Source organism: Aegilops tauschii, chromosome 6 (genome assembly GCF_002575655.3).
Source record: "Aegilops tauschii subsp. strangulata cultivar AL8/78 chromosome 6, Aet v6.0, whole genome shotgun sequence".
NCBI classification, from domain to species: Eukaryota; Viridiplantae; Streptophyta; class Magnoliopsida; order Poales; family Poaceae; genus Aegilops; species Aegilops tauschii.
The window spans coordinates 331,132,413-331,143,719 of NC_053040.3; the positions used below are offsets into that span (position 1 = coordinate 331,132,413).

Sequence of the window (11,307 nt, forward strand, 5' to 3'; positions counted from 1 at the left end):
CTTTGATTTTTGCTACTGCTTAGTAATAAAGAATTAATCTAGCCTCTGTTTAGATGTGGTTTTATGTTTTAATTAGTGTTTGTTCCAAGTAGAACCTTTGGGAAGACTTGGGTGAAGTCTTAGCGATCTTGCTGTAAAAAACATAAACTTTTGCGCTCACGAGATTAGCTGCAATTTTTTACTGGAGAGTGATTTTAGGTTGATTCTTTTTGAAGATGATTAATAGACAAATTCCTCAGGTCCACCAATTTATTTCAGAATTTTTGGAGTTTCAGAAGTATACGTTTTATACAGATTACTACAAACTGTTCTGTTTTTGACAGATTCTGTTTTCATTGTGTTGTTTGCTTATTTTGATGAATCTATGAGTAGTATCGGATGGTATGAACCATAGAGAAGTTGTAATACAGTAGATATTACACCAATATGAACTTAGAATGAGTTAACAACAGTACCTAAGTGGTGATTTTTTTCTTATACTAACGGAGCTTATGAGTTTTCTGTTGAGTTTTGTGTTGTGAAGTTTTCAAGTTTTGGGTAAAGATTCGATGGACTATGGAATAAGGAGTGGCAAGAGCCTAAGCTTGGGGATGCCCAAGCCACCCCAAGGTAATATTCAAGGACAACCAAGAGCCTAAGCTTGGGGATGCCCCGGATGGCATCCCCTCTTTCTTCTTTGTTCATCGGTAACTTTACTTGGAGCTATATTTTTATTCACCACATGATATGTGTTTTGCTTGGAGCGTCATTTTATTTTATTTTGTTTTGCTTGCTGTGTGAATAATATCCCAAGATCTAAAATTATTAAATGTTAGAGAGTCTTCGCATAGTTGCACAATTATTCGACTACTCATTGATCTTCACTCATATCTTTTGGAGTAGTTTGTCATTTGCTCTAGTGCTTCACTTATATCCTTTTAGAGCACGGCGGTGGTTTTATTTTGAAGAAATAGATGAACTCTCATGCTTCACTTATATTATTTTGAGAGTCTTAAACAGCATGGTAATTTTCTTTGGTTATGAATTTAGTCCTAATATGATGGGCATCCAAGAGGGATATAATAAAAAATTTCATACAAAGCGCATTGAATACTATGAGAAGTTTGATACTTGATGGTTGTTTTGCGATATGAAGGTAGTAATATTAGAGTCGTGCTAGTTGAGTAGTTGTGAATTTGGGAAATACTTGTGTTGAATTTTGCAAGTCCCGTAGCATGCACGTATGGTAAACGTTGTGTGACAAATTTCAAACATGAGGTGTTCTTTGATTGTCATCCTTATGAGTGGCGGTCGGGGATGAGCGATGGTCTTTTCCTACCAATCTATCCCCTAGGAGCATGCGCGTAGTGCTTGGTTTTTGATGACTTGTATATTTTTGCAATAAGTATGTGAGTTCATTATGACTAATGTTGAGTCCATGGATTATACGCACTCTCACCCTTCCATCATTGCTAGCCTCTTCGGTACCGTGCATTGCACTTTCTCACCACGAGAGTTGGTGCAAACTTCGCCGGTGCATCCAAACCCCGTGATATGATACGCTCTATCACACATAAGCATCCTTATATCTTCCTCAAAACAGCCACCATACCTACCTATTATGGCATTTCCATAGCCATTCCGAGATATATTGCCATTCAACTTTCCACTGTTCCGTCTATTATGACACGCATCATCATTCTCATATTGCCTTGCATGATCATGTAGTTGACATCGTATTTGTGGCAAAACCACCTTCATAATTCTTTCATACATGTCACTCTTGATTCATTGCACATCCCGGTACACCGCCGGAGGCATTCACATAGAGTCATATTTTGTTCTAAGTATCGAGTTGTAATTCTTGAGTTGTAAGTAAATAAAAGTGTGATGATCTTCATTATTAGAGCATTGTCCCATGTGAGGAAAGGATGATGGAGACTATGATTCCCCCACAAGATAGGATGAGACTCCGGACGAAGAAAAAAAAAGAAAAAAGAAGAAGAAGAGAAAGGCCAAATAAAAAAAGGAAGGCCCAAAAAAACAAAAAACAAAAAAAGAGAGAAGGGACAATGCTACTATCCTTTTACCACACTTGTGCTTCAAAGTAGCACCATGATCTTCATGATAGAGAGTCTCCTATGTTTTCACTTTCATATACTAGTGGGAATTTTCATTATAGAACTCGGCTTGTATATTCCAACAATGGGCTTCCTCAAATGCCCTAGGTCTTCATGAGCAAGCTAGTTGGATGCACACCCACTTAGTTTCTATTGTTGAGCTTTCATACATTTATAGCTCTAGTGCATCCGTTGCATGGCAATCCCTACTCCTCGCATTGACATCAATTGATGGGCATCTCCCTAGCCCGTTGATTAGCCGCGCCAATGTGAGACTTTCTCCTTTTTTGTCTTCTCCACACAACCCCCATCATTATATTCTATTCCACCCATAGTGCTATGTCCATCGCTCATGCTCATGTATTGCGTGAAAGTTGAAACAGTTTGAGAATACTAAAGTATGAAACAATTGATTGGCTTGTCATCGGGGTTGTGCATGATGAGAGCATTTTGTGTGACGAAAATGAAGCATGGCCAAACTATATGATTTTGTAGGGATGAGCTTTCTTTGGCTATGTTATTTTGATAGGACATAATTGCTTGGTTCGTATGCTTGAAGTATTATTATTTTTATGTAAATATTAAACTTTTGTCTTGAATCTTATGGATCTGAATATTCTTGCCACAATAAAGAAGATTACATTGATAAATATGTTAGGTAGCATTCCACATCAAAAATTCTGTTTTTTATCATTTACCTACTCGAGGACGAGCAGGAATTAAGCTTGGGGATGCTTGAGACGTCTCCAACATATCTATAATTTTTGATTGTTCCATGCTATTATATTATCCATCTAGGATGTTTTATATGCATTTATATGCTATTCTATATGATTTTTGGGACTAACCTATTAACCTAGAGCCTAGTGCCAGTTTCTGTTTTTTTCCTTGTTTTTGAGTATCGCAGAAAAGGAAAACCAAACGGAGTCCAATTGACCAGAAAATTGACGGAGATTATTTTTGGACCAGAAGAAGCCCACGGAGCATCGAAGATGGACCAGAAGAGTCCCGAGGTACCCACGAGGGTGGGGGGCGCGCCCCCTACCACGTAGTTCACCCTCGGGGCTGAGGGTATGTACCAGTAGCTATGTGTTTGATCTCTCTCTCTCTCTCGTGTTCTTGATTCGGCACGATCTTGATGTATCGCGAGCTTTGCTATTATAGTTGGATCTTATGATGTTTCTCCCCCTCTACTCTCTTGTAATGGATTGAGTTTTCCCTTTGAAGTTATCTTATCGGATTGAGTCTTTAAAGATTTGAAAACACTTGATGTATGTCTTGCATGTGTTTATCTGTGGTGACAATGGGATATTCATATGATCTACTTGATTTATGTTTTGGTGATCAACTTGCGGGTTTCGTAGCATTGTGAACTTATGCATAGGGGTTGGCACATGTTTTCGTACTCTCCGGTAGAAACTTTGGGGCACTCTTTGAAGTTCTTTGTGTTGGTTGAATAGATGAATCTGAGACTGTGTGATGCATATCGTATAATCATACCCACGGATACTTGAGGTGACATTGGAGTATCTAGGTGACATTAGGGTTTTGGTTGATTTGTGTCTTAAGGTGTTACTCTAGTATGAACTCTATGATAGATCGAACGGAAAGAATAGCTTCGTGTTATTTTACTACGGACTCTTGAATAGATCGATCAGAAAGAATAACTTTGAGGTGGTTTCGTACCCTACAATAATCTCTTCGTTTGTTCCCCGCTATTAGTGACTTTGGAGTGACTCTTTGTTGCATGTTGAGGGATAGTTATGTGATCCAATTATGTTATTTTTTTGAGAGAACTTGCAGTAGTGAAAGTATGAACCCTAGGCCTTGTTTCCTAGCATTGCAATACCGTTTACGCTCACTTTTACCACTTGCTACCTTTCTGTTTTTATATTTTCAGATTACAAATACCCATATCTATCATCCATATTGCACTTGTATTACCATCTCTTCACCGAACTAGTGCACCTATACAATTTACCATTGTATTGGGTGTGTTGGGGACACAAGAGACTCTTTGTTATTTGGTTGCAGGGTTGCTTGAGAGAGACCATCTTCATCCTACGCCTCCCACGGATTGATAAACCTTAGGTCATCCACTTGAGGGAAATTTGCTACTGTCCTACAAACCTCTGCACTTGGAGGCCCAACAACGTCTACAAGAAGAAGGTTGTGTAGTAGACATCACACATGCAATCAATATAAGTGATATGATATAGCCATCATCATCTTGTGCCTTTGATCTCCATCTCCAAAGCACCGTCATGATCACCATTGTCACCGGCTTGACACCTTGATCTCCATCGAAGCATTGTTGTCGTCTCTCCAACTATTGCTTCTACGACTATTGCTACCGCTTAGTGACAAAGTAAAGCAATTACATGGCGATTGCATTTCATACAATAAAGCGACAACCATATGGCTCCTTCCAGTTGCTGATAACTCTGTTACAAAACGTGATCATCTCATACAACAATTTATATAATCACGTCTTGACCATATCACATCACAAATTGCCCTGCAAAAATAAGTTAGACGTCCTCTACTTTGTTGTTGCAAGTTTTACGTGGCTGCTATGGGCTTAGCAAGAACCGTTCTTACCTACGCATCAAAAACCACAATGATTTTTCGTCAAGTGTGCTGTTTTAACCTTCAACAAGGACCGAGCGTAGCCACACTCGATTCAACTAAAGCTGGAGAAACAGACACCCACTAGCCACCTGTGTGCGAAGCACGTCAGTAGAACCAGTCTCGCGTAAGCGTACACGTAATGTCGGTCTGGGCCGCTTCATCCAACAATACCGCCGAATCAAAGTATGACATGCTGGTAAGCAATATGACTATTATCGCCCACAACTCTTTGTGTTCTACTCGTGCATATAACATCTATGCATAGACCTGGCTCGGATGCCACTATTGGAGAACGCAGTATTTCAAAAATTTATTACGAACACGCATTAGGAGATGCATAGCAATGAGCGGGGAGAGTGTGTCCACGTACCCTCGTAGATCGAAAGCGGAAGCGTTTAGTAACGCGGTTGATGTAGTCGAACGTCTTCACGATCCAACCAATCCAAGTGCCGAACGCACGGCACCTCCGCGATCTGCACACGTTCAGCTCGGTGACGTCCCTCGAACACTTGATCTAGTTGAGGCCGAGGGAGAGTTCCGTCAGCACGACGGCGTGGTGATGATGATGAAGAAGTTACCGCCGCAGGCTTCGCCTAAGCACTGCGACGATATGAGCAAGGTGTAAAACTGTGGAGGGGGGCACCGCACACGGCTAAGACAAATCTTGAGTGCCTTTGGGGTGCCCCTGGCCACGTATATAAAGGAGGGGAGGGAAGAGGTGGCCGGCCCAAGCGGGATGTGCCAGGTGTGGGGAATCCTATTGGGACTCCCTATTCCAAGTAGGATTCCCCTCCTCTTTCCTATTCGGAGTTGGAGAGAAGGAAAGAGAGGGAGAGGGAGAAGGAAAGGGGGGCCGCGCCCCCACCCCTTCTCCAATTCGGTTTGGGCAGGGGGGAGGCGCGCGCCACCTCTTGGCCCTTCTCCCCTCTCTCCACTAAAGCCCAATAAGGCCCATTACTTCTCCCGGCGAATTCCCGTAACTCTACGGTACTCCGAAAAATACCCGTATCACTCGGAACCTTTCCGATGTCCGAATATAGCCTTCCAATATATCGATCTTTACGTCTCGACCATTTCGAGACTCCTCGTCATGTCCGTGATCTCATCCGGGACTCCGAACAACCTTCGGTACATCAAATCACATAAACTCATAATACAAATCATCATTGAACGTTAAGCGTGCGGACCCTACGGGTTCGAGAACTATGTAGACATGACCAAGACACATCTCCGGTCAATAACCAATAGCGGAACCTGGATGCTCATATTGGCTCCTTCATATTCTACGAAGATCTTTATCGGTCAAACCACATAACAACATACGTTGTTCCCTTTGTCATCAGTATGTTACTTGCTCGAGATTCGATCGTCGGTATCCTCATACCTAGTTCAATCTCGTTACGGGCAGGTCTCTTTACTCGTTTTGTAATGCATCATCCCGCAACTAACTCATTAGTCACAATGCTTGCAAGGCTTATAGGGATGTGCATTACCGAGAGGGCTCAGAGATACCTCTTCGATACATAGAGTGACAAATCCTAATCTCGATCTATGCCAACCCAACAAACACCTTCGGAGACACCTGTAGAGCATCTTTATAATCACCCAGTTACGTTGTGACGTTTGATAGCACACAAGGTGTTCCTCCGGTATTCGGGAGTTGCATAATCTCATAGTCAGAGGAACATGTATAAGTCATGAAGAAAGCGATAGCAATAAAACTAAACGATAATTTATGCTAAGCTAACAGATGGGTCTTGTCCATCACATCATTCTCCTAATGATGTGACCCTGTTCATCAAATGACAACACATGCCTATGGTCAGAAAACTTAACCATCTTTGAGTAACGAGCTAGTCTAGTAAAGGCATACTAGGGACATTTTGTTTTGTCTATATATTCACACATGTATCAAGTTTCGGTTAATACAATTCTCGCATGAATAATAAAGATTTATCATGATATAAGGAAATAATATAATAACTTTATTATTGCCTCTAGGGCATATTTGCTTCATGATTCTAGCGTTCCTGGCGATTCACATTCTCGACTACTTTATAAGGTTTGTGCGCGAGCGAGCTAGACCCTCATGTACGACATCGAATGCGTTTTTCTTGCACCTTGTCAGGCCCGTCTGACAAGCGGGTGCATAGTGTGTGATGGCACAAGGCCTAAAAATTTTTGGGGACCCCAATTTTTTCTTAGACAACACTATAGAATAACAACGAATGCTTGATCCCCCATGCAACGTTCCAACTTCCAACACGAACCAGTTCCAAATTCCAAGGCCAACTATTCACAAGCGCGTGCCTTTCTTCTGACCTCCCGTTCCATTTCAAATAACAATTAATAGTAGTAATAATCGATGCCAAGTTGAATTAGAAAATTCCTCATGCACCGTATTCGTACTGCCATGATTGAAGGTGAATAGGTTGACATAATCTTGAAAAAAAACTAGCACTTAAAGCAGATCAGTTCAATATATTATTCTCCAGTTCCCATTATCCTTGAAGCAAATCCTTTCACAAATTCTTCAAAGATATTTGAGGGTAGCAATGGATTTTTTTGGATTCATATGATCCACTCTCATCTACTCCCTACGTTCGAAAATACTTGTTAGAGAAATGGATGTGTCTTCTTCTCAGCATATATCACTTTTCTGTTCCCTTGGTAAAAAATCTGTATTGTTCTTGAGAAGATCATGTGTTTATAGTATGCTAAATAAATAGTAATATACTAGCACATATGCCTGTGCATTGCAACGGGAGTGAAAATTAGCGTGTTCACCAGTGTGGCATGATAGCATCCAGAAGGTATCACACGGCAGGGAGATGCACATCAAGCTCTAAAAGAAATGCATATCAGTCAGGCATTAATCATGCAACAACCCTTAACACGGGTACCAAGGATCAATTAATTCTCCTTATAATCCTACCATCTACACTTAGTTAGCTTTACACCTCCACACATCCAACTTGTAGCACACTGATTGACCTCGCTACGACACGTGTCTGACTTGTAGCAGTGGCAGTCATCTTTGTTGTGTCCATGTGATCAGCTTTGCAACGTTGTCCGTATGACTTGTTGTCTTGGCATCATTTATGTAACTGTTTTGCAGCACAACGGTCCAACTTCTCAATAGAAAAATAATAGCGACGATTGGTGTGCTTCCGGATGTAGCAAGCAATAGGCCTTCCAACATTGTGTTCAGCTTTGATGAGCAACATCAGTGGGCCTAAAACTGTTGTGTGCGCCATTTGCAGCAACAATGCTCGATCAAAAGTTACATGTAGATTAACCATGTATTTTTATTCAAAAAAGTAAAATTTAATAGCGGCAAAAACACCGAGAAATAGAAACATTCCCTTGCACATTGAAAAGGTTAACATGCCGCCCAAAAATCAAAGCTGACCAGGTCGTTTGCTTCCTTTTACGTTTTTGAGTAGTTCACGAGCGAGAGCCGATTGATCCCATGGAAAGAAGGCAACATCATCTCTCGTGTTTCACACATCTCGGGGGTTGTTTTGTTAGTGCGCATTAGGATTCAGCCATCACTCACCAGCTATATATACCACTCCAACCAGGTATCTTATATCTTTTGTTAGTTAGATTCAGCCATATACACTCCATGGGACATGCAAGCACATCCCGAGCCTGCAAATCCAGCCATACTTCCCACATTTCCGTTTAGAGCCAACATTTAATTCTTTTGTCAGGCTCTATTCCAACAATTTCATTTAATTAGAGCCAACCTTAATTCCTTCACTCCCGCATCATACCCTTCCTTGCGCTTGATGATTACTCGACAACTATCCAGCGTATATAAACTGGTGGCTTTTTGAGGATCAAAGCGACGTGGGATAAATATTCAAGCGAACCCTCTCTATCTAAAAAAATGTTCGCGCTTTTTAAATAAAAAATGGTTGTGTTTTCGTATTTGTACATAAATTAAAAAATATTTTGGATTTTCAAAAAATGTTCGTGTCTTTCAAAGTTGTTCGGAATGGTTTTGTTCTATTTTTTCACAACTTTTAAAAAATGTTCAGAATTTCAGAAAATGTTTCCGTTTTCAGAGATTGTTCACAAATCTTAAAAATGTTCATGTTTTCATTTTCAGGAGTTTCAAATAATGTTACCATTTCCAAAATTGTTTAAAAACGTGTTTTCAAATTTTGTTTGGGTTTTTCAAAAATTGTTTGGAATGCTTTTGTTCTAAATTTTCACAACTTTTCAGAATTATTATTGGAATTTTAAAAAAATGTTCCCCTATCCACAAATTGGTCAATTTTTTAAAAAATGTTCATGTTGCAATTTCTTTTTTGGAGTTTCAAATTTTTTTGTTTTACCAATTTTGGTCGCAAGTTTCAAAAAATGTTTGCGTTTCCACATTTTGTTTTGGAATTAAAAAATGTTTCTGTTTGAAAAAAGTGTTCAAGATTTTAAGAAAATGTTCATGTTTAAAAAATGTTTCATTTTTAAAAAATATGTTTACAAATTTGTAAAGTGTTTGCGCTTCGCAAAAAATTCTGGTATTTTTCTTTCAAAAATAGTTGATATCGTAATTTAAAAAATATTCGTATCTGCGCTGGTGATTGGTTCTTAGTATTTTTCACTGCTTTATAACCAGTAAAGCTCGGTAGGTCAACTGGTTGGAGTGTTAGGTAGGTCCCACCGTAAAAGAAAAAAAATACCACGGGACAAACAATATTATGACCAAATCAAGAATACCTATTCCCTTTAATAGTAGGTATAGATATAGATATGGATCTCGTACGCAAAAATAATAATAAATAGTAAAATATTGATTTCATATTTAGTACTCTCGTTTCCCATAAAAAGAAATATATACAGATTTCATAATTTCATATTCTGCACCTGCCCCAGATTCTCAGGTACGGCTTGTTGGGGGATGCAGCCTATCAAACACATCCATGGCGTTTCAGTCCAAATCAAGTGGCCATGGATGATAGTTCCATAGCCTGCCAGAAGGCAATAGCCACCTGACTCGAAGAGCTCTACTGAATGGCTACAAGTCATAGATTCCAAGCCCTCTATGATCGATTGAGGAGCAACGTATACACATGTTCCGTTTTCCCAAAGACCTGATTTCTAGTTGGAAACTCCTTTACTTGTCCATGGATGACAGTTCTTGTGCCCAAAGCCCAAGACTCACAACGCACCGAAGAAGAAGCAGAAAAACAAATGCGGATCAAGAGTACAGAGAGACAATGAAGGCGACGACGACAGTAATATCGTCTGGCTTCCCACCGCGGCGGTGGTCTCCTTGTAGCCTCCGGCTGTCGGCGCTGTACGGCGAGTCTCTGGTTTTGCTCGTCGACATCTCGTAAGCGATGCCCGCGACCACGTCCGCCATGTTCTTGGGCGAGAAGCCCAGCGCCATGCCCATCCGCACGACCACCTCCAGCTCCGCGTCGAACATGTTGTCGAACAGCCCGTCGGTCCCGAGCACCACGACGTCCCCGTGTCTCACCGCCATCTGCCCGACGTCGGCTTTGTTCACGCGCTCCCCTTTTCCGGTTGCATTGAGCTGGAACGGGCAGTTGAAACGCCTCTGCTGCCGCTGCGAACGGTGCACGAGCCTGCCGTCTCGGAACACGGCGAACGCGCTGTCGCCGATGAACGCCCACTTGAGAGCCGTGCCGGCGAGCGAGAGGATGACCGCCGTGGACCCCCCGTCCGCGGCCGAGGCCACCGTCTCCTCGTACGCCCGCTCCAGCAGCGTGTACGGGCAGACGGGCGTGCCGGGCTCGGTCGCCAGCACCTGCAGGAAGGCGCTCGTCATGAGCCCGCGCGAGAACGCGCCGGCGTCCACGCCTTTCTTGCGGTACCCGCCGACGCCGTCCGCCACGCCGACGACGCCGGCCTCGTCGTGCCCGAAGTGCGCGTCCTCGTTGTGGCGCGGCGCGTAGCATGAGGCCCAGTTCATCCTCAGAGCCCGCGGCTCCTCGCCGTCGAGCTCGCGGCGCTCCCGATGATGCGGCGGCTCTAGATACAGCGCGAAGAAGCTGGCGATGGCGTCCTCGGAGGAGCGCGAGGCTCGCTTCTCGAGGCCGAACGCGGCGCGGAGGGCGTCGGGGATCCGTTTGTCGATCTCGCCCAGGGTTTTCTGGATCGGCTCCAACGTCTCCATGGCAGCGATCTTGGCTGAGGGTTTGATCTCTTGGGGTTGGGGATGATTTGTAGTAGTAGATCGAGGAGAACGTCTGCCGTATGCATTGCCCATTGCCCACCTAAGGTGATATCAACTCTGTACTCGCCTTATATTGCCTTGTGTTGGGTCGGACTCGAGTCTCGACTGTCCACAAGGTCCGTGTTTGTCTCGAACGATCTCGTTCAGTTTTCCTGGTCATGTTCAGTCGATCCGTTGTGCATCGCGCGGCCCATGGACTACTCTAGTTCAGTTCCCGTTCAAATGGACCAGCCCGTTAACCACGCAGAGAAACAGCCCTGCCCACGTAATCCAATATCCTAAAAACGTAATGATCCACTAATTATGCATCCCGTTCCCAATTGGGAGGTGCTCCACCGCGCTAGCACTGGCGTCTTCGTCCTCCGC

The 11,307-nt window shown here is 42.7% G+C and overlaps 1 protein-coding gene across 1 annotated transcript; it reads right to left on the bottom strand.

The window, feature by feature from the left end:
* Nucleotides 1–9,836: 9,836 nt before the first annotated feature.
* On the bottom strand, nucleotides 9,837–10,952 carry LOC109754375 (putative protein phosphatase 2C 23). Its single transcript, XM_020313283.3, has one exon. It carries the CDS (start codon nucleotides 10,879–10,881, stop codon nucleotides 9,940–9,942), a length of 942 nt encoding a protein of 313 aa, XP_020168872.1. The 5' UTR covers nucleotides 10,882–10,952; the 3' UTR covers nucleotides 9,837–9,939.
* Nucleotides 10,953–11,307: the final 355 nt, after the last annotated feature.

Bases quoted from the DNA above. Each gene is read 5' to 3' on its own strand.
- LOC109754375 (XM_020313283.3), bottom strand. From the start codon at position 10,881: ATGGAGACGTTGGAGCCGATCCAGAAAACCCTGGGCGAGATCGACAAA.